Raw genomic sequence first — 23,960 nt, forward strand, 5'->3', positions numbered from 1 at the left:
TTACCACCCTTCTTCCATTCCATGAAAAACCTTCTTTTCTCCTTAACTGCAGCTTCTACACCCTCATCCCACTTTAACATACCTTATCCTTATTCCTGATGTTATCAGATGAATGAATTCATTTGAAGCATGTCTTATTCCTGTCTTGGACTTAATACTGTGTTGCAGTTTGTAAGTTTATGCACAATTTTTTTTCTGAAAGTATTGTATTTGTCTGTTATATTTATCATGTATTAACCATTTCCCATCATTTTTTCAGTTAACATTCACTGATGTGACAGTGGCATGTGAGGGTCGTATGTACCCAGCCCACAAGTTTGTGTTGTCAGCATGCAGCGAATACTTCAGCGAGGTGTTTGGATCAGTAACTGGCACCAACCTGGTAGTGGTGCTAAAAGATGTGCGCCGGGCAGACCTGGAGTACCTCCTAGACTATATGTACCTAGGGCAGGTAGACGTGGCGCAGTCAGAGCTAGCCAGCCTTATAAAGACCGCTGAGTGCCTTAGGATCAAGGGTTTGGCCATACCAGATGATGAGCCACAGAAATCAAGGACCAGGATGCCAGAGGATCAGCGTGAGGGCAGTCCCCCAGCTAAACGAAAGCGACACCTCCAAGTAGATGAGGACAGAGGATCTAGTAGTTTATCTGGGTCAAGCAGTACCTCTGCACTTTCAGCCAGAATACAAGATACCATACCCCCACCCTCGGAGATAAATTCCTTAGCACAACAGATGAGACAGTCAGAACCTCATACACCTCAAACCACAGCACCTCAGACCACAGCACCACAGCCCAGTAAACCTCAGCCTGTACCTCTACCTCTACCACAAGTTCCAGTGACAAGCCAAGGCTCCACCAGCAGTCCAACAGTCCCTACTCCTCCTATCCCTGTAATCAAACAAGAGGTAGCTGACCCAACAGAAACCCCAGATGTCTTTGAAGGGTATGAGGATGGAGACACCAAGCCAGATGTATCAGATGGTGCAGTTCCAGGACCATCAGGGCTGCAAGGAGTAAGTCATCTTTCATACAGTGCTCTTTGAAGAGTTCCACTTCTTGAGTACAGTATTGATATTTAGTGAAATTGTCTTCTTATGTTGGAGTGGCCCTGGTGAGAGAGGATAGTGTTTGGAAACTCCCTGTACTGTTGTTTGGAGATGATACTGTGTTGTTGAGTGAAGACGAAGGGGAGCTGCAAGGCTTGGTGGATGAGTTTGGGAGAGTGTGTAAGAAATGGAATCTAAAGGTGAATGTAGGGAAGAGTAAAGTGATGGTCTTTGAGAGAGGTGAAGTCAGTGAATGTACAGCTAGGTTGGATGGTGAGGAATTGGAAAATGTGAGTACGTTTAAGTATTTGGGTAGTGTGATGAGTAAGGATGGAGGTTTGGAGGGTGACATGCTTGAAAGGGTACAGCAGGAAAGAAAGGTTGCTGGTTCTTTGAAAGCAGTGATAAGAAACAGGGAAGTGAGCATGGAAGTGAAAAAGTTACTACATGACAGTATTGTGATACCAACTCTAATGTACGGAAGTGAAGCTTGGATGTTGTTGGAAGGACACAAGTCAAGAGTGAGAGCAGTGGAAATGAGTTATTTCAGAGGAGCCTGTGGAGTCACATGGAGAGACGGGCTGACGAATGAGGATATAAAGGAGCGTTGTGGTGTGGATGTGGATGTGATAGGAAGCGTTATGAGGAACACACTGAGGTGGTTTGGCCATGTGGAGAGGATGGAGGGTGAAAGACTGACGCAGAGAGTGTATGTGAGTGAGGTGGAGGGGGGAAGAGGGAGGGGGAGGCCGAGGATGAGATGGAGGGATGGGGTGGAGAGGTATATGAGAGAGGGGGGTGTGAGTTGGGAGCAGGGCAGTGAAATGGCGGGGGACAGGGCGACTTGGAGGCGATTTGTTTGTGGCCACCCCAAACGGGATTGAGGCGTCTGGCAATAGATAGATAGATAGTCTTCTTATGCATTATATAAGTTTGCTTCTATTAGACTCGTTTTAGGTATGTAACTGAACATAGCAGTGGTCAACCCTCACTTTTCACTGAAGTAGTGTGACATCTCTGATAGAAAGCAAAGTGGACTTTGGTCATGCAGATTCAGCTTTAACAATTTTCATTGGTACTGTAATATTTATAGGCGGTATTCATAGAGAGGATCTGAATACGAATACAGTATGAATAGAATTTTGAATCATACCTGATAGTGAAAGTGAAAAGAAGAGTAATGTCTTCATCATCATCATCATTCACCATACAGTAAGTATATAATTGAATGAGACAAGTCTCGTTACACAGTTTTTGTAGTTAAGTAATAAAGAAAAATTTCGTGGGTATCAGACATGTCTTAGGCCTCATGGAGATATGTTCTAACATTACCTTCAACCAGGAGACGTCTTTATAAATATGAATAAATTCATCTTTCATCAGCCAGTATTGATTTTTTTTTTTTTTACCCTACCTCACCTTACCTTAGAGTGGGAGAAGAGATCTGGATGATGATGAATAGTAAGGGTCTGATATAGTGCTTGAATTTACGTTTAAAAAATTTAGGGCTTAGCCAATGTGAAGTTTTAGATTCCGACTGTATTTTGTAATAAGTTGGTACATAAGATTTTAAACGGTTAGCATACGGTTTTATTCATTATTTATGAGAATATTAAGTGTGAGTTTTATCTAACCAGTCCGGTTCAATGACATTGCCTGAAAACTCCAAGAATAAAATGGAAAAAGTCTTGTCAGATAGAAGGGGTTAAAAATATGTCCATTTATGTAACTTATGACAAAAATTAATGTTATCTCTTCATCTTACAGCCCTCAGATGCATGGGATGGAGATGGTGACATGAGTGGCTTTACTGGAGGAGGAGGAGGTGGTGGAGGAGGGGGTGGTGGGGAGGGGTTCAGCACGGAGACTGGAATGGAGGAGCAAGGTGATGCGGAGGTACAAGGGGTGAGTGTTAACTACAACATTTTATTCATCATTTTACCTTGGTAGTGATGGGTTGTTATATATTTGACAGTTCACACATTGTTCAGTATTTCCAAAGTTCTTGCAAAATATGACAAAGTGAACTTGGCAGATATTTCCCATGATGAAATATGTATCTCAAAGTTTTGCAAGAAAGTACCAGTAGTAACTTACTGTTCCATATTTCTCTGTTGATGTCACTTAGTGACAACTAGTAGCATAATATTTTAGTAGTGTTTTCAATTATAGTCATAAGTGAACTTTACGTGATCAGTAGTATGATTTAAATATTCTGTGTAGCTGTTTTTCAGCCCCGCACTACCAAAGTTTCATACTGTATAAGAGAAGCTTGTTAATTTCAGTAGTTAATATTCAATAGTTAATCATTCAGTCCAGTCTGTAACATGATATTAGCAAGCTTCTCCAAAAAAATATACAACATGATGTAGGTAGAAAATGGGACCACTCGCATCTACACAGATGAAAATTTAAAAGAAAACTATTATCTTTTGTAGCTTCTAATATTGTACCCATATAGGAACTCCTGTAGAGGTAGTAACAACTGTGTGGTAAAGTGTTTGTGTTATTGTATTTATTTTGATATATGATTTCATTGCTTTTGTTGCTGATTGTCTCTTATTTTCACTGCCAATATAGTACTGTATTGCCCTTTCCTCCTTTTAAGGGTGCTCTTGCAGTATCCTGTTCTGTACTTACACAGTCCTAGAGTGGAAGTACCATGTCACTTTACATTTTCTCCTCTTGCACACACTTGCCAATAATTTCTAATCATACCTACAGTTACTCCTGCAAAACTCCGTTCTTCTGTAATTATTACTGAATGGACAATCTTGTTTGTTTTAGAAGTTTAACTTCAAAGTACTGGTTACTGCAGTATCATCACTAATTACAAATAAGCACCTGTCATTTGGAGTTCTGTCAAGTTATTCCATTGCTTTCATCTCAAGGAATCGGTAACTTTTGTATCTCAGTTCCATTTTACCATGGGTGTAAGCCATAATGCATCTTTGTGTGCTTAGAGGTTCCATCCTCAAAAGCATTGTATCGCTTCTTTTTTAAGTTAGAATCAAGCCCCTGTCTGCCCTCCTCTTCTATGCTGTGATTATTTTGATAGGTATATATCTGTTGTATTCATAAACACATTTGCTCATTCTGACTTTATGTTAGAATTTTATCCATGATCAGTTACAGGACAGTGTAAACTCAAATCCAGAAAACCATTTTCCCGAAACTGTCACTTTCCAAATATTTTTTTTCATCCTATGGGTCAGGTGTTGATATCACCTTTCCTCACACAACCTGTGCACGTTTGAAGACTTCATGTTTTTTGTAGACATATATAGAAATAAATTACTGTTACTAGTATTGGATACTTTGCTGTTCATATTGGTAATTGTACCATATGCAGTTTATTTCGTGATTTTGTTCGTAGATACCAGTATGATTGTACTGTACATTCCAAAATCTTCCATTTTTCTTTAAAGCCTCTGAATCTAAGCAATTCAAATTTGAGAGTTTGTACTCAATACCTTACCGTGTAAGATTTGGCAGATTAGAAGCAGCCATCCATTTTTCTTGAATGACATAAATACCAGTCATCCATCCATCCATCATCCAGTTCAGTATTTTCCCAGTAAGAGTATAAAAACCCAGGATCAAGCTATTCATACTGGACTGGAGTGGAGGGTTTGGAGGTGGGGGTAGCCTTCTTACTTTACTATCCTTATCCTTCAGCATGTAGAGTTAGATCTCGTAGTCATAGTCCATTCTGTAACAAACAGCCTCGAAAGGACCATAAGGTCTGTTGCTGTTTGCCTTCCTTTGTACTCCTTTGTACCGTTGCTCTTCCATGAGTGTTATATGAACAGTAAGCTCTGACATCCCCTCAAAAGTAGACCTCTGTGGGCCATATCTGGTTGGAATACTTAACTAGCTAGACCAGGCATCTAAGAAACTGTATGAGGGCAGTGGGACTAATTCCCTACATCAGTATACAGCACTCTTGATCTGCATTCATCAGAGTACTGTCTTTTAAAAGGAAAAGTACCCCCCCCCCCCCTCAATAAGTATGCATCTGGACAGCACCAGCCTGTCTTCTTTGTGTTACTTACTTACATAGCTAGTTGCCTGCTGTTTGTTCTCCTAACCATCAATTTCTGTTCTTGTGAATACAACACTTCTCATAACATTCATTCTTTTAGTGAATTTTACCCTTAAATATTATATTACTTTAGTTTATGCTGAAAAATTACCACAGTCAGACCACAGACTTATTTCCATTACTGGTATCTACTGAGGCAGTTAATAAATGAGTGTGGAATACATAAAACATTATTACATTCTGGGGTTGTTTGGTTGAAGCCAGTTGCTGTTAGGCATGCAGTTACCATAGTAAACCATTATATAGTTACCCAGTGACCTGCCGCACTAGCCACTTGTATCTTTATGTATATTTTCACTCACCCATCTGATTGGAATGGTGTATTAACAGCTGTTTGGGAGGATTTAAGACAGACATTATTATGCTAAAAACAAAAGCAATAAAGCACTTCAGTTGTTTTGTGGCTAATAAATGTTTTCTGCTGATTTCACAGCCTAGCAAAATATTCAGATTATTTTGGTCCTTGTGTGGAAAAAAAAAGTAAATAAATAAATAAATCTCATTAATCAAAATATTCAGATTATTCTGGTCCTTTTGGGAAGGGGGGGAGGTGGAGAATTGCATTATATCCCAACCTTACTGTATATTGGTTAAGCGAATTGAATCAGTTACAACATGACAAGGTGCGAAAATTGCGGATGTTTTGGCTAGATGTAAAAGTGACACTTTCAGCAAGAACTAAATAGGCAGTACTTCTCAGAAACCTGAACTTGGACATTTATCTGATAGCAGGATTGAATATTGCTGCCTAATGCTGCCTCCAGAATGCAGAAATGAATGATATTTTATCTAGTCTGTCTCTTGCCAGACGTCTTGATTCTGTAAGGGGTGACTGCAAACACATCACATTCATGTTTCCCTGGCCCCCCACCATTTCGCTGCCCTTCTCTCAAGTCACACCTTCCACTCTCACATACCTCTCCACTCCATCCCACCATCTCATTCTTGGTCTGTCTATCTCTCTCCCCCTGTCCACCACATTCACACACACTCTCCACATTAGTCTCTTGCTCTCCATCCACTCCACATGGCCAAACCACCTCAGTGTATTCTCTTAGCATTTTCTATCACATACACATCCACTCCACAACAATACTTCACGTCCTCATTTGTCAGTCTGTCTGTCCATGTAACTCCACATGCTTCTCACAATAACTCGATGTTTTAGCTAGATGTAAAGGTAACACTTTCCACAAGAACTAAACAGTTAATGCTGTTATGAGTCCATATTATAATTACAAATCATAATAGATAGATAGATAAATAAATAGATAGAGAGACAGATAGAAGCAGGAAGTCGGATGATGAGAAGGTACTGTGTCTTCAAGAATCGAGCAATGCTTACACACTCTTAACTCAAGGAATGCTTTATAGGCACACGACAGCGCCTAGTGACCATACACACACATACACACATACTCACACACAGGCTTCTAGAACTTTCCAGTCACAGGGAACACACGTGATACGTCTCCTGTTTCACCAGAATTTAGGAAAGAGAGCTCAGAAGGAAGCTAGCCATAGAACAGACAGGTCGCAGGGAGAAGGGCTTAGCAATTTGAGAGAGAGACAGAGAGAGCGAGACAGAGAGATAGCTAGCGGGACTCTACTTTATACTTCGCTCTGTGTGAGATACTTGTTAATATTTTCAAGACAAATAAAAATAGTCCCATACTATTCTTTACCTCTCCTGTCAATGCACGACAAATGGGAAAGAAGATTATCTACTTACAAAGCTACTCAAGTATAACAACCGCTCGTCCACAAGTCTAATATATATATAACTCCACTACAAGTAACTACAAAGTCTTTTATGACAATGCTTCCTTTGAATCAAACCTTGGACACTTATCAGTGAGGTTGGATATGTTGCCAATTGAAGCCCTTTTCTTGTCACATGCTTTTGTGTTAGTAATTTTCCTTATTTTGCTTAGTTTTATCATCTGCTTCTCTCCATCCATCCGTCATCTAATCCAGTGTTGTCCCATGAGGAACATAGGAGCCCGGGGCTAGGCAAATGGTCCTGACATTTCAGAGGAGAGTAACCAGCCTCATTCATTCCTGAGTAGCATTACGTGAGCATTAAACCCCAACCACTCCTTGGATTCTAATCACATATAATAAAGCTAATACAGCATTTCAAAGTTGCAGCAAAGTGGAGTGAATGGAAATACTGTATTATGAAAACATAAAGAAAGCAGGAAAAAAATAATCTGGTAGTTCTGATGACATGGTGTGAACCATTTATGCTTGCAAGCACTGTTACATATAACCAGTCATACATACAGATTACCAAAAGTCTCAGATGCTGGTCACACCTCTCATTAGTTTCTTGGGATTTTAAAATGTATACCGCAACATTAGGAGTCTGCCTTGTGGTGTCCAAGGAAATAGCTTTTATCAAATGTCCCCCAAAAATCAGGTCTCCTCATAAAATGAATTATGATGTGCTGAAACTTGTTTATCCTAGATGTGTTGCAGCTATCTTGAGTGATTTAGTTTTTAGTTATTTTTTTACAGTATATTTTTAATTATTTATTTAACCCATGGATTGCAAGCCACAGCTCAGGCTGGGTAGAGTCACGTTGTGAGCCATAGCTCAGGCTATGCATCACAGCTAACTACTCCACCCCTTTGCCAATTTATGCATGGCACTACACAGAGACAGAGAGAGAGAGATTTTTTCTTTTCACCAGATGATGACCTGGATGTTTGTCTTCAAGTTAATAATAAACAAAAACAAAGAAAATACTTTTTTGTTTTTTTATTCATTTTTTCTCAACAGTACTCCCCTACGTAAACTTACACATTGCCTATGCAAAGATAGAGATATATTATTTTTTTTCACTAGATGATGCCCTGGAAGTTTATCTTCAAGTTTATATTAAACAAAAACAAAACAAAACAAATTTCTTCATTTTTTGCGCACCATGGGGTGGGATAAAAAAAGTCAATTGCGCAATCCATGGGTTGACTGTACAATAGACCCTTGCTTTAACAGACCTCCATAGGCAGGAGATTGGATTTAATGGACCTTGCGGAAGCCACCTAACGTCCGTTAGGTATGACGAACAGTATCCATTAAATGGGATGCAGTGAGTTGCAGTCCATGTGTGTCCTACATATTGCAAGGTTTTTATTCATATTCAGTCAGCAGTATATGCATGATGGAAAATATAACCTATAAACTGTTCATGATATCATATGATAAGCAGTGGACAAAATTAGTAACCCTTATGAAACACTTCCAGCTACAATAGAGTGCCTAAATTCCAAAAGTTTGTCAAAAAAGTATCATATAATGAGCTGGAAATGGGATCGGTTATACTTCAAATGATCTTTTTCATCTCACAGCACTTGAAATGAGGTCTGACTAAAATAAACATTATTTTTATGACTGCCAATTAGTGCTGCAATCTAAAAAGTAAATAAATATGTGTACAGTAGACCCTCACCATAACGGACTAATAGGGGGGAAAGCTGATGCAATAATGCCCATAGTCTGTTATATCTGATGTTCCCCCCCCCTCCCTCTGAGGTGAGAATTCAAACATATTTGAAAATAAATGAGTATAATATACAGTATTCTGGTTAAGGTACCTCTTGATTTACCTCGTCTAAATTACACATTTTTTAAATAAAAGGATGTAAAAACTCTCTCATTTTACAATACATGTTTTTCTTATACTGTAATACAATTTAAGAAAAAATGAAATGCGCCATGGAGCATTTCATTTCGCAGCCACCAGAGGTCTCACTTTGTCATCCCGTGCTGGAGGATGAAAAATCCTGCCAAACACACTTTCATTGTTGTACCAGCATCGTGTCAACAGCACTGTGCAGCCTTACGAGTTTTTTTTCACCATATTTTTGTTACTAAACTTATCTTCGTCTAGTTCATCATGGCTTCCAAGCGTCTTTCTACCTCTGAAGTATAATCTGTATTTCATTCATCCATCCATCATCCAATCCAATACTGCCCCATGAGGAGCGTAGGGGCCCAGAGCTAGGCAGGTTGGTCCTGACATTTAAGATGAGAGTGACCAGCCTCACTCATCCCTGAGTGGCATTATGTGAGCAATAAACCCCAGCCACCCCTTGGATATGAACCTTCACTGGCCCAATCCAGTTGGAGTGCCGTAATTACCCACTAAACCACCAGATACCAAAATTTGGTTATATGGTTACCACCCAGCATAGTAAATGGTTTCCTGGTGTACAGGAAACCATTTGGCTTATCTCCCAGTGTAGAGTCACCCACAGGCAGAAGGAAGAGGAAAGAATGAAGGAAAGAAAAAAGAGGGAGCATAAAGTCACCTGGAGGCAGAAGGACGGGGAAAGAATGAAGGAAAGGAAAACAGAAGAGGATGAAAGGAAAGAACGATGGAAGAGAGGAAAGGGCAGACACCTGAGAGCAGCACTACATCAAGTGAGTGGATCCATGTAATACTCTAGAAAGTTCACAGAACCTAACTCCTGTACTTAAAATGTATTCTATTATGTTTAAATGACACGAAAATTCTAATTACAGGTATATGACTTCTTCTGGAACACAGTACTCGCGTAAATCAAGAGGTACCTGTACTAAAAATGAAAACTATGCACATTTTACACTTACTTGGCCCATAATTTTGCCCTTTTGCAGCTTAATTAACATCCTTGTGATAGCACTTCTTCATAACTATTACAGCATTACAGTAGACCTTCCCTATACTGGATTAATTTGAGAGAGCCTGAACCGATAAAACCAAAAATCTGTTATGTCCAATGATCCCCCCAGAGTGGAATTTCAAGCAATTGTTTGAAAATAAATGAGTACAGCAAGTACGCATAGTGCGTGAGCTCACAGTACTAGAATCTCATTGAACGTGAGGACCTATTTTTTATCGAATTTTAGTGTATTTTTTAAGAGTGACGCGAAATGAACTCATAATCGGCAAGACGGCAGCGATGAGTGGCCCAGATTTGGGGTTACCCCGAACATCCGACATTGCCACCCCAAGAAGCACCAACGGTTGCCTATGCTCTGCCCTCCTTGTGACGTCGATGATGCACACTTGTGACGTGATGCCCAATGCACTGCTTGGAGGATGGAGAGAAAAGCCCATCAGAGGAAACACGTGCTCACAGTGGGTACACTCGCTGTTCCAGCTACGTTCCCGTCTACTCCGAGGTTATTGTTTTGTGTGCTACAACCGTTCCTGTGATTGCCGTACTACGCCAGGGTGTCTGCCATGTCATCCAGAAAGAAGAAGTGCATCAGCCATGCCCTGGAGATGGATGTCATCAAGAGAAAGGAGAAGGGCAAGGGTAACACCGCCATTGGGAAGAAACTCGGCTTGGTGGAATCGACGGTACAGTCAATATGGACGAACAGGGAGGCCATAAAGAAGACTGTTAAGACGTATGGGACAGCAGCACTTGACGGGAGAAGCAGGCTGACCAACCGGGCAATAAATCTCATGGGTTGGTACCTGGCAACATACATAGTAAGGAAAGAGAAGGAGGGAGTGCCACTGAATGGGCACTACATCAGGGACCAGGTAAAGCTTTTCTACAAAGCTACGGCTCAGAAGCTTGGTGTCGAGAAACCATTCAAAGCCTCCGTGGGATGGCTAGGCCAGTTCCTGAAGAGGAAGGAGCTGTCACATTCACCTCACTTGCGAGCGTGCACCAGCGGTTGAAATGGCAGCCAAGGACTGTCCAGCCATCCTTAAGGGGATAATCGATGAGGGTGGCTACAGCAGGGACCAAATCTACTGTACAATATTGATGAAACGGCCCTATACTCCAATGCTATGCTGGTCTCCTTTTATCAGTAAACATCAGCGACAGGCCTGGGGGAGAAAAATGGACAAGAGCAGGATAACGGTCATGTTCACCGTGAACTTATCAGTCTCACACAAGATGCAGCCTGTTGCGGTTCATATCGCAGCACACCCCAGGTGTTACAAGAATCTTCACTACATGGATGATAGCGAGGTGTACTGGCACAGCAACTCCAACGGCTGGATGACAAGCAGCATCATGTTGGAGTGGCTGCTGCAGCACTTTATCCCTGATGCCGAGGCAGAGTCCTGAGAACTTGGCATCCCCTTCAAGGTGCTCCTCGTCCTCGACAACGCCTCAAGTCATCCAACCTGGCTAGCATACCTCAGTAGGGACTGCAAGATCGTGTTTTTGCCACTCGGAACGACCTCTCTCATCCAACCGCAAGACCTGGAGTTGATTGGAACGGTGAAGCAACTATACCACCAGCGCCTCTATGACCACCTCTGCAGCAAGCAGGGTTGGATTTTTTTTTTTTTTTTTTTTTTTTTTTTTTACCCAACCCACTGTTTTTTGGGGGGTTTTCTTATTCCTCATATTAATATGTGAATCAGTTAAAATAAGCAATTAAAACGTAATTTAGAGTGAAACAGAAGGTTTTAAGTGTTATCTTAAGAACAGACACTTGTTTAAGACATGTTGTTTTTGTTACAAGGTGGTCCGGTTGGACAAAGCCTCTGTTAACTCGTACTGTACAGGACATGGACGGGTGAGATAGGCTTGACTACTCCTGACTCAGTACTCAGTGTCTCAGTCCCAGTTTCTCCTTGGTAGTGAGAGGATGACAGCAACAAAATAACTGCTGATTGCAGGAAAAAAAAAAGGAAAAAAAAAAAAAAATGGGGGGGGGGGGTATTTTTAATGCCAACCCTGGCAGCAAGACCAACAACCCAGAGGAACTGCAGGCAATCCTTGCCTTGGACACCATTGAGAGTGATGTCACGGACACCGAGGACAGTTGGGACTTGCCACCTGCTCCATCCGCTCCACTTGCACCGCCTGTTCCACGCACAGCACCTGCATCATCGACCGCTTCAACTCCTGATAAGAGGGTAATGGCTTTTTGGCGGTCATTCAACCTCAAGGATGCCATCAACTTCCTGTTGTCTTCTTGGGCAGATATCATCGACACAACAATTAACCATGTCTGGCGCCTTCTCGTCCTGCACCTGTGACATCACACCGGCAAGCAGCTTTCAGTCACTGGCTGCTGTCGAGACAGCCACTCTCACAACTGCACAAGCTGTGCTCGGGTTTCAGGGTGTCACGCTGGAGGAGATCAGGGGCTTACATTTGCCAGCAGTGGAGCAGAATCCTCAGGAAGTCCTTCAACGAGAGGACGAGGACGCAGAGCAGGAGACAGCAGCAGAACAGCCAGCACCACCAGTGATGGAGAGTGGAGACTTGTCGATGGTGGAGATTGGCCTGGTACTTTGCGCCCTAGATAAATTCAAGGAAGAATTCAAGGACATCGAAAACTGTCAGTTGCGAGTGGAGGAAGTGATGACTTCACTGGACAGAACCTTCTGCTACTACACAGATGGGCACAATCCGGAGCATAACAGAAGGAAGCAAACCCTCATCACCCGTTACCTGTGGCCTCGAGAAAGTGAGGAATCACTCTCTCAGCATCAGAAGAACCATTTCCTGGGGAGGATCAAGAGGATGAAGCAATGTCTGAGGTGTCAGAAATAGACTTTGAGGGGTTTATGAATGAAGTGAGTGCATTAGCTAGTGAAAGTGTCGAAAGTGCTGGTGACGAGAGTGGTGAGGAAGGTGGTGTGGCGGGTGGTGCAGGAGGTGCACGCTAGGTGCCTCACCCTGCGTCGGATCCCCTTCTTACCACCATCAAGCCTGTTGTCGTCTTGGTTAAGGTGAGCAGCCATATTCTTGTTGGTTTAGTTAAGGCATATCCTTGTTGACTTAGTAAAGCCATAATCTTGTTGGTTCACTTTATAATAGGTAATGTGTCGTAGATAGTTTCCCTGTACAGTACAATACTGTACTTAGGTCTGAAAGGAGTCTCAAGGGATACCGATGAAGGGGGATGTCACCCGCATGTAATTTTTCCCATAAGTTTATGTATTCATAGTAAGTGACCTCCTCTGCTGCCCACAAACTCGCATATTGTGCGTACCTGCTGTTTGTAAATATACATACAGTGGAATTTTGTATTTCGACAGTTTAGGATTTGACGATTTGAATTTTGAGGCGTTTTGGAGTGGTCCACCTACCCGGTATACTTTTCAATGCAAAATCACATTTTTCGATGCTCTCAGGGCCAGACTCCAACCAAATCAAGCAAAGATAATATTTTTGATGTGAACCAGAATGCTAGAAGTGGAGGAGAATTATAAGAAAAAGTATGAGCCTAACCTAATATGTGACATGTGTCAAGAAGAGATTGAAAATCATCATCATATATTCATATGTGAAGTCTACGATATGGTTCCGAGACAATTCACCATCAAGTCAATTCGCTGTCAGATAATTCCCCATAAAAACATGGACGCAGCCAAAGGAGAAATGGCAATACAGGAAAGGGCAGAAATACACCAAGTGTACACTTGCTGACAGTATAACAATACAATGCAGAACTACAGTTACTTAACCACAATAGTTCATAAAGTTTACAGGGGGTGTGGCCAAAAAATCATAATTTTACGTAGTTAGGTTTGGAGGCCCCGTACCCAAACTAATTTTTCCCATAAGAAGTTCAGTTTAAATTTCGATGATTAGAATTTTGCAGTGATTTTTACGTACCTATGCCCGTTGAAATTTGAATTACCTATCTATCTATCTATCTATCTATAGCCCGACGCCCTAATCCTGCAAAGGGTGGCCGCAGACAAAACGCCTCCAAGTCACTCTGTCACCCACCATTTGACTCCCCTCCCCCCAACTCACCCCCCCTCCCCCCAACTCACCCCCCCTCCCCCCAACTCACCCCCCCCCTCCCCCAACTCACCCCCCCTCCCTCATATACCTCTCAACTCCATCCCTCCACCTCATCCTCGGTCTACCTCTCCCTCTCCCTCCCTCCACCTCACCTACATACATCCTCTTAGTCAGTCTTTCATTCTCCATTCTCTCCACATGTCCAAACCACCTCAGTGTATTTCTCCTAATCTTTTCAACCACATCCACATCTACCCCACAACGTTCCTTCACTTCTTCATTCGTCAACCTGTCCCTCCACGTCACTCCACATGCTCCTCTCAAGTAACTCATTTCCACTGCTCTCACTCTTGACTTGTTCCCCTCTTGCAAGGTCCACGCCTCGCTTCCATACGTCAGGGTAGGGATCACAATACCATCATGCAGTGACTTCTTAACTTCCATACTCACCTCCCTATTTCTCATCACTGCTTTCAGTGTACCAACAACCTTTCTTCCCTGCTGTACCCTTTCACATACTTCATCCCCCAAAGTTCCATCCTTACTCATCACACTACCCAAGTACTTGAATGCACTCACATTCTCCATATCCTCACCATCCAATCTCACTGCACACTCTGTGACTTCATTCCTCTCAAACACCATAACTTTACTTTTGTTTACATTAACTTTCAGCTTCCTCCTCCTACACACTGTCCCAAATTCATTCACCAAACCTTGCAACTCCCATTCATCTTCACTCAACAATACTGTATCATCAGCAAACAGCAACACCGGAAGCTTCCAAATCTCACCCTCATTCATTAGGGCCACCCCCACATCCACTGCCCTACCTTGCACCTCCTTTACAACCCCATCCATGTATATATTAAACAGCCATGGAGACATCACACACCCCTGTTTCAGTCCCACATTGAGATCAAAGAACTCACTCAGCTCACCATCCACTCGCACCGTAGCCCTAGCTCCCTCGTACATACTCTTCACAGCACTCAACAATTTCCCCTCCACTCCATATATTCTCAATACCTTCCACATACCTTTCCTATCTATTATGTCATAAGCTTTCTCCAAGTCCACGAAGGCAGCATACTCTTTCCTTCCCTTCTCTAGATACTTCTCCACTAAACATCTTAGAACAAATATCTGATCTATACACCCTTTTCCCTTCCTAAATCCCCCTTGTTCTTCTCCAACTAGCTCCTCTGTCATATGCCTCACCCTGTCAATGAGTATTCTACCATATATTTTACCAGTCACACTAAGAAGGCAAATACCCCTATGGTTACCACATACTTCTCTGTCCCCTTTTCCTTTGTACAGAGGAACAATTATACCTGATTTCCAGTCCTCTGGAACCCTTCCCTCTTCCCAAGCCAATCTACACAACTTCCATATCCACTCCACAACAATCTCACCCCCATACCTAAGCATTTCACCACACACTCCATCAATTCCTGGGGCCTTTCCCAGCTTAATCTTCTTCATCGCTTCCACTACTTCCGACCTACTGATCTCTTCCTCCCTCCTCTCATCTCTTCTTCTCCCAGCCATTCCCCAACCACTTATACTCACACTGCTCTCACTCTCTACATTCAACAAATCCTCAAAGTGCTCCTTCCATCTCCTCAATTTCTCTCTCTTCTCCACCAACAATCTATTATTCCTATCTTTCACTCCCCTACTATTTCCCCTTTCACACTGCCTTACTTTCTTTACCTCCTTCCAAAACAATTTCTTACTCTCCCTCCATTTCACACTCAGATTCCTCCCAAACTCTTCATCCACTTTCTTCTTACTCTCCTTCACCAGTCTCTTAACCTCCCTTCTCCTGCTCACATATACCTCTCTCTTCTCTCTCTCATCTTCTCCCCTACCTCTACTCGCCAACCATTCACCATATGCCTTCTTCTTTTGTTCCACAGCTCGTTTCACCTCATCATTCCACCATGCTGTCCCTTGCACACCCTTGCATCTCCTCCTCGCTCCACAAACCGCCTCACACGCTGCGCTTATCTCTTCCGTGAATATCTTACATACGTCTTCCACCCCTTCCATCTGCTCTAGCTCATACCTTCCCAATCTTTCTTCCACTATGCTCTTATACTCTGTCCTTTTCTCACTATCTTGCAATTTCTCCACTCTTCTCACAGGAGCTGCTTCCTCCTGTCTTCCCCTTCGTCTCCTCAACCACTTTCTTTGCAGCTCTACCTTGGCCATCACTAAGTGATGGTCCGAGACTCCATTCCCCCACCCTCTCCACACCCTTGCATCCAACACTTGTCTTCTCATTCGCTCATCCACACACACGTAGTCTATCATTGCCTTTCGTTCAACAAGTTCACCATCCATCCTCCTCATTACTCTCCATGTATACCGGTGGATCATCTTATGACGAAAGTAGGTGTTGGCTATTGCCAACCCCTTACCAGCACAGATGTCCACCAAAGCACTACCATTCCCATCTACTTCAGCTGGCACACCCCACTGACCAACCACTCCATCCACTCGTACATTCCCAACTTTGCCATTCATGTCTCCAATCAACAGCACTCTCTCGCTCCTCTCAAACTTGTCCATACATGCTTCTATTCTTGCCCAAAACTCATCTTTCACTCTTGCCACTCGATCCTCTGTTGGAGCATACACACATACAATCGCCCATGCTTGTATACCTACTTTCATCCTCACCCATACAATCCTTGCACCCACTGTTCCATACTCTCTTATATTCTCCTTCCACTTCTTGCTTATCATCAGACATACTCCCTCTCTTGCCCTCTCATTCTCACTGACTCCCGCACATATACCTACACCGTGTTCCCATTCTCTCATCCTTTCACCTTTCCATTTAGTTTCAGTCAATCCACATATATCCACTTTTGCATCCTCAAGCACCTGGACAATCTCTCTCTCTTTCACTTCATCATTCACTCCTCTCACATTCCACGTTCCTACCCTCAGAATGTCCTTTGTCCGTTCCTTAGTCGTCAACGTATGGTCCGTCCGGGTCCGAGGCGCTTTATTTGCTTTTTTAGTTAGTTCTTTTTACGGGGTGGGGCACTAACCCACCACCAACCCTTTTAGTCGCCTCGTACGACAAGCAGGGATACTGGGGGAGTATTCTTGAAACCCCCCTACCCCCAGTTATCTCGCCTAAAGTGTGTGAATATGGGGACACAGCACATCGCACTTTTTAAATTCGCACATTGCGAAGCATAGGATCCCATGTAAAATAGCTTTATGGGCGACATCCTGAATTTTCCTATATTGACTCACCAATACCTACCCCCAACTAAAATGCAAAAGGAAAACTTACAGTGGAAACATGCAAGAGTAATACTGTATTATTATGAAATTTCAAGACCTTACTAGCATTATACAGAGGGTAGATAATGCAAATTGTTGTGGCATCCGAAGCCGTACCCTGGAAATTTAATAAAAACACTCAACAGCTGTTCTGCATTTTCACTTTCATCAGTAGTGGAGGGGTTTTGGCTCTCTTTTGTGTGTGTGTGTGTTTTTTTGGGGAGGGGGGGGGAAGAACGGTTTTTGGCTCTTGGCCTTTGGTTCCCCCTTTCTTGCATTAAAAGAAAAAAAAAAAGATAATCCACTGTCTCCACCCTCGGTAAAAACATTTGAAAAATCTTTTTGGTAATGAATCATTCGGAATCATTACCGATCAAATTTTTGGTAATTAATCATTTTGAATCATTACCAATCGAATTTTTGGTAATTAATCGTTCTGAATGATTACCGATCGATTTTTTTCATAACCAAATTGCCTCACATTTGGCAAGAAAAAATGTCAAATGGCAACCCTGGTGACGATTGCACCAGTTATTAACGAATGCTTGTAAAGCACAGTATTGTGTGGCCAGTTTTATGTTTTATGGAATACACATGTTAGTTTGCACTAGGTTAAGTGCTGCCTGTTGCTGCTCCAGGAACCCTGTAAGTCCAGGTCAGACATTACGTCATCATCCTGCTTCTGTGGTTACCACTCACACACCAGCCTCACCCCACCACACACTCACCAGCCACACCCTTACCCATTGCACACTATAGGACTTCTGGCATCTCTCTTACTTTCTCTTTAACCCCTACACCGCGGGCATGTTTACCAATGTTTTGCGTGTGCCGCGGGGTTATTCGGGCTCCGACAGACTCTCAAAAAATATTTGCCAAAAATCAGTTATTAGTCCTAGAATATTAAAATTACATATGCTTATGGCACATACCTTCAGCTTTCTCCTGGAATGTTTGTTGAGCCTTCGTCGGTTACCGTAGGACTTGTGGAGACCTCTGAAGTTGGGTAACGAAGTCTCCATTTTACACTTCCCGACAACCCGTAATATGATTACCACAGCCAGATATTAACACTATAAACACTACTCTATGATTTTCAAGTAGTTTGGGATCCATACTCCAAAAAAAAAAAACACTGTGAAAGCAATGAAAATTACGAGCGCGTCTGACCATCGCACTTGCACTAGTTCGCTCTTGGTACTTTGTCATTTGTTATTCATAAAACCCCTCACATTTTATATTTCTATTACTATATAACACTTATATATATCTACAGTCTTTATCCATAAGTTTCCTTCAGTAGTATTAGTTTATCGTCACTGTAGGGATTCAATTTCTTTCAGTAAAATACGTAGCATTCACTTTCTCGTCCTGTATACTAGCAATGAGAGTGAATGTCACTTTCACCTTCACTCTCATAACTCATAGTATTCAGACATGCTAGAGTGAAACTTTCACTTTCATTACTCCTAGGGTATATACTCGTATTCTTATAATACTACTCATTTACATTTCTATTTACGTTCTCTATTTTATTTACGTTATTTACATTTCTATTTTATTTACACTGTGTTATGCAATGTCACTTGAAGTAACTTATAAAACTGTTTTCCACTGTTCACGTATATTTACATTCATTACTTTCACTTGCTGTTTACATATTATTTACACATTATTTACAATTCCACTTGCACTGTTTTACTCAATAGAAAGATCCTAGTCATTCTTTTATCAATTGTCAGCCCTTTACCTCTTTCCACACGAGGTTTAGTAGTGGGTAAAGGTCACAGGGCCCTTTGCATGTGGGTGAAAAGTCCTTGCAGCTAGAAAGAGCGAACAGACGTACCTCCACATTGGAAGATGAGAGTGAACTGATAAGAGTGGGCCGGGGTGGTAGCGTACCTAGGAAAATGCATTACTGCCAACGTTAGCCTCTTGACACAGCTAATATATAGCAGTGAAATGATTGGCAGGAAATCTAGACAATACATTATAAATTAGGTAGTTCCAGGTGAATGTAAATGTCACTTAGGCTTCTCCCTTCCCTTCTTATATGTATATTTATTACGAAAATAGATTATACGGCATATTTCAAGGAGAAATAACAGTGAAAATTAGCGAACAAGTGCACGTGAGGTGTTGTCAGGTGATAATTAGCCAATTCCAGGTGTATGGCACTCTCACTTACCTTTTTTCTTTCTTGTATATATTATTTGGTATAAGAATAGGGCATAGGGCTTATTTCAATGGATGAAATCAGTGAAAAATTCCAGTGAAGATTTACTTAGCGTAGCACGGCCGGGCAGGCGAGAGGATAGGGTAATGGAGGGGGGGTAGGGAGGGGAGTCAAGAACGGGGAGAAATGGCTAAATTGTCAACAATGGATGGGAGTACAGATGAGATTAGGAGTGCTGACTAGTGTTGGACATTGGCAGTACTGATAGATGATACAAGCCCCCACTTGGAAGCCCGGGTGAATTCAAAATAACACAGAATCACAAAAGCGACGCCCCGCGGTATGATCCCTTGCTCCCAAGCGTCACGAAAGTGACGCCCCGCGGTTAAGGGGTTAATAATTCTTCCATATACCTTCCCTACCACACTCAATAAACTTATGCCACGATAAGTCTTGCACTCACTTTGCTCACCTTTATTTTTGTGCAGGGGCACAATTACAGCCGTTTTCCACTCTGCAGGCACAGTTTCACTCATCCATGCCTTCTTACATATCTCCAACAAGCACTTCATTCCACTCTCTCCACTACACTTAACCCATTCACTGCGTCAGTGTTTGTTTACATGTACATCCTGTGTGCGGCAGTTTTCAAATATTTAGAAAAAAAATATTAGGAAAAAAATAATATTGTCAAAAGATAGAGAAAAAATCCCGAGTTCAATGCTATATAACACAATATAGCAGACAAAAAAATTACCTCTGAAACAGGTCCGTGAAGGAATAAATATTCCCGTGCAGTGGTGCCAGGCAAACGATGCGTTATAGTTGTACGAGGGGTGATTAGAAAGAAATGACAGTGAGTCCATAAACTTTTATTAGCATGAAGAACTATCAAACTATGACTCACATTCCTTCAAAGTACTCCCCTCCAACCTCTATGCAACGTTCCATTCTCTTTCTCCACTTCATGAAGCAAGCGTGGTACTCTGAAGACGGTATACTTCGGAGTTCTGAATTGACGGTCCGTGCCAAGTCTTGGATGCGATGAAATTGCTTCCCAGCGATGGCAGATTTAATTTTTGGAAACAACCAAAAGTCACAGGGAGCCAGGTCAGGGGAGTAGGTTGGGTGGGGGAGCAGAGTTATACCTTGTTGTTCCAGGTACTGCATAGTGAGGCGAGCTTTGTGGGGTGCAGCATTGTCGTGGTGCAGCAAAGGCGAGACCGACGGCGGGTTGGTGCGGTGTTGGCCTTGTGTTCCAAGACTTGTGGAAGGACCTGGTCTGTGTAGTATTGGGCTGTGATAGTGGACTTTTCAGGCATCACATCCACGCATATTGGTCCTTGAGAATTGAAAAAGATGGTGAAAAGGCGCTTCCGGCTGCGAAATCCTTCCTTCAAAATCTGAGGTCGAGGGTCTTCATCGCCCAACCACACCATGTTTGACTGCTTGTCACGGGTTGTGAAGAATGAAATCCTACACTCATCTCCAGTAGCAACATCTGAGAACCGTTTTGGACCATTTGGTTCAAATTCAGCAAGCCAGACACGACAAATCCTCACCCGTTCAGCCTTTTGCTCATCAGTCAACAAATGGGGTATCCATCGACAACACTTCTTCCTCAGGTGTAATTGTTCATGCACGATGTCATATGCACTCCCATAACTGATATCAAGCTCCAAGGCTAAGAACCCAAGAGTTACAGTTGGATCCTCATCAATGATGGACCGTGCACGGACAGTTGTTGCTTCGGTCACGGATGTCCGGGGGCGTCCAGAGCGTTGTTCATCTTTCAATTCAGTTTTTCCTGCTGTGAAAGCACGAATCCAGCGGGAAACAGTTTCATGGGAAGGAGTAGTGTCTGGATAAACTTGTAATAATTCCCCTCGAATCTCTGTTGCTTTCTTTCCCAGTTTCCACCTCGTAAAAATGTAGAACCTGCAGCCTTCTTTCGAGTAATCCATGTTTCTGGCCAGAGAGCAAAAACAAGAGTGAAGCATTCACTCACAACAATAAAACAAGAAAAGTCAGGCATACGGCGACAAGTTCAAACTCGTAAGGACAGGCAACTCTGCACTCTCCTTGCTCCCCTACCTCCCATCATTCAAGGTTTTCATGTTATAGCACGAACTGTCATTACTTTCTGATCACCCTTCGTACTGTGTCGTCAATGTCAATCTTCAATCAGATAAGGCGTCAATCAGCATCTGAACCATCACTCTCATCATCTAACAACGTATCACTATCATCACTACACTCATCCAGAGAATTCACCCAATATTTGCTTGGGCTACTGCTAGCAGCAGCATGGAGAAGATTTTGTACCATTACGTTCGGCATTTTGTAGGTAACTGACCTGAGCTCTGCTCCTCGTAAAAATGCATAATCTATGTTTAGCAGGCTTGGGTCCGAGTACATGGACTCGTACTTAAGTACAGTACACAATATAATGTACATACTTGTACTTTTACTCGGGTTTAAAATTTTCATAGTACTTGTACTTGTACTCAGACTCAGAGTACTCGACAGTTTTACAAATACTTTCGAGTACAACCATGATATATAAAAGTGGTGAGGGTAACAATGGTGTGTCCTTGGAGAGGCCAGGTGGCCTGTGTTGGTGAGTCACTGAGGTCAAGTGGTGTACAGCAATGCCTACTAACTCCTGATAAGCTGCTTTTAATATGTTAGCACCTTGGTACTAATTGCAAGGAGTGAAAAACAGATGCCTGGACAGCATGCTGTGTCACTGAGAGGCAGAGCGACCCAAGCCTGTCAAGGGAGATTTGCCCCAAACTCCTCGCGAATAAAGTTGAACTTTCAGTTCAACTCCAGAATCATTTTGACCTTTATGGTCGCTGTTACCTTGATGGAGGGGGAGGGAGGGGAAGGCGATAATCAAAACCAGGCCAAGTCAGGATGCAGGGATGGAAATTGTTCGAAAATTATCTGATTACATGTACTATAATTCCAGTGCTGTGCGCGATGAACTGTAATGACATCTGAAAGTACTATAATTTTATGTTTAGGTGGTGGCATGGGCTTGAGCCCGAGCCCTAGAACAGGTCATTATGAGATTAGGATTATGACCTGATAGGGTGGTGAGAAGTATTGTGGGGGTTGGGGAGAGAGACTGGTCACTCTCTAGGTCTCCACAGTACTACTAGCATTCAGTATATATATATATATATATCTACATACACACAATAAACTGCTGAAAGCAATTGAGGTTAAATCAGTAAAATGTACTCGTACTTGGATTCGAGTACAGCACAAATGTACTCGTACTTGGACTCGAGTTCAGCTATAAAACAGAGTACTTGTACTTGGATTCGTGATACCGTAATGTAATCGTACTTGAACTCGAGTACAGAAAAATGTACTCGAACCCAAGCCTGATGTATAGCACTATTCTGTAGGGTGCCATGAGTTGCTAGCTGATTTATTTCGTGCCATTTCTGACGGCGGAATTTTTGAAAGCAGGAAATCATATATGATACAGCCACAGTCAGTGGGTTAAGCATCTCTGCATACACCTCATCAACCCCAGCTGCTTTCCCACTTTTCAGCTGCTTCACAGTGCTCTTCACCTGTGCAAGTGTCACGTCTCCTGGCACTGCATTCCTTCTCTGCACACCCCCAAAACCAATCATGTTTACAGCTGCTCTGCTCTATTCCCATTCATCAGGCTTTCAAAATATTCTTTCCATCTGGTCCTTACTACATCTTCATGGGTTAGTAACCTACCACCTGCATCCTTCACACTATCACATTTTTTTCCACTTTGACTTCTACATTTCTGCACTTCTTTCTATTTTCAGAGTAGTTCGCATTCATTTTTCTTCCCAGATCATCATTTACCTCCTTTTTCCTCTTCGCTAGTCTCTTTACGTGCTTCTTGCTCTCGATATACTCAGTTCTTATTTCAATTGAACCCCTATCCTGTAACCACTTTAGCCACTTCTTCCTCTTTTCCTCCACTGCTCACTTAACCTCCTCATCCCACCATGCCATACCCTTCTTTTTTGTTGATACTCTTGCCACACCAACACACCTCTTCAGCAATCCTAACTAAGCAATCCCTGTATGCATTCCATACACACACACACAGTCAAGTCGCCTAAGGTGCAGCTAATTGGTTCTGGGCCAAGCCCACGCCATAGAAAACTGTGCCATACAAATAACTAAACCTATGGGAAAAATGAAATTTGGTTCTGGACATTCGCCCAAAGTCCCCCTTTTCACCCCACTTTTCCCCATTTTCCCCCCATTTTACACAAGTACACAATCAAGCAGTCAGTCAGTGCATGTATTACACACAGATTAAACACTAAACAATAAATAACAAAGAGCTTTAAGGCCATAAAATGCTGAACGTACCTAGCTCCAACAACATTAGTGCTAAAGTGGAAGGGGTAGGGCTGGGGGTTCTGAGGCAAGAGGCGTGTTTCAAACCTTGCTGCTCCCCTGCACCATAGGTATTTTATGCATGTTTTTTTTTTTTTTTTTTTTTTTTTTTCTGTGTCATAGAAAACTGCGGCATAGAAGTCCATGCCATAGGCGAGTTGACTGTGTATACATACATACATATATAT

General features: G+C 42.4%; 1 protein-coding gene across 1 annotated transcript in view; it reads left to right on the forward strand.

Annotated features, from left to right (window-relative positions):
* Positions 1-23,960, forward strand: part of LOC145399820 (uncharacterized) — an 86,449-nt gene that overhangs the window by 14,591 nt on the left and 47,898 nt on the right. Inside the window, exons 3-4 of the mRNA XM_080272383.1 lie at positions 260-1,015; positions 2,816-2,953. Of these exons, the coding sequence (XP_080128509.1) occupies positions 260-1,015; positions 2,816-2,953 (894 nt within the window). The remainder of the gene's footprint in view (positions 1-259; positions 1,016-2,815; positions 2,954-23,960) is intronic.

The sequence above is a fragment of the Coenobita brevimanus genome, chromosome 50 (assembly GCF_032717465.1).
Source record: "Coenobita brevimanus isolate Jiangsu-jjx chromosome 50, ASM3271746v2, whole genome shotgun sequence".
Classification (NCBI taxonomy): domain Eukaryota; kingdom Metazoa; phylum Arthropoda; class Malacostraca; order Decapoda; family Coenobitidae; genus Coenobita; species Coenobita brevimanus.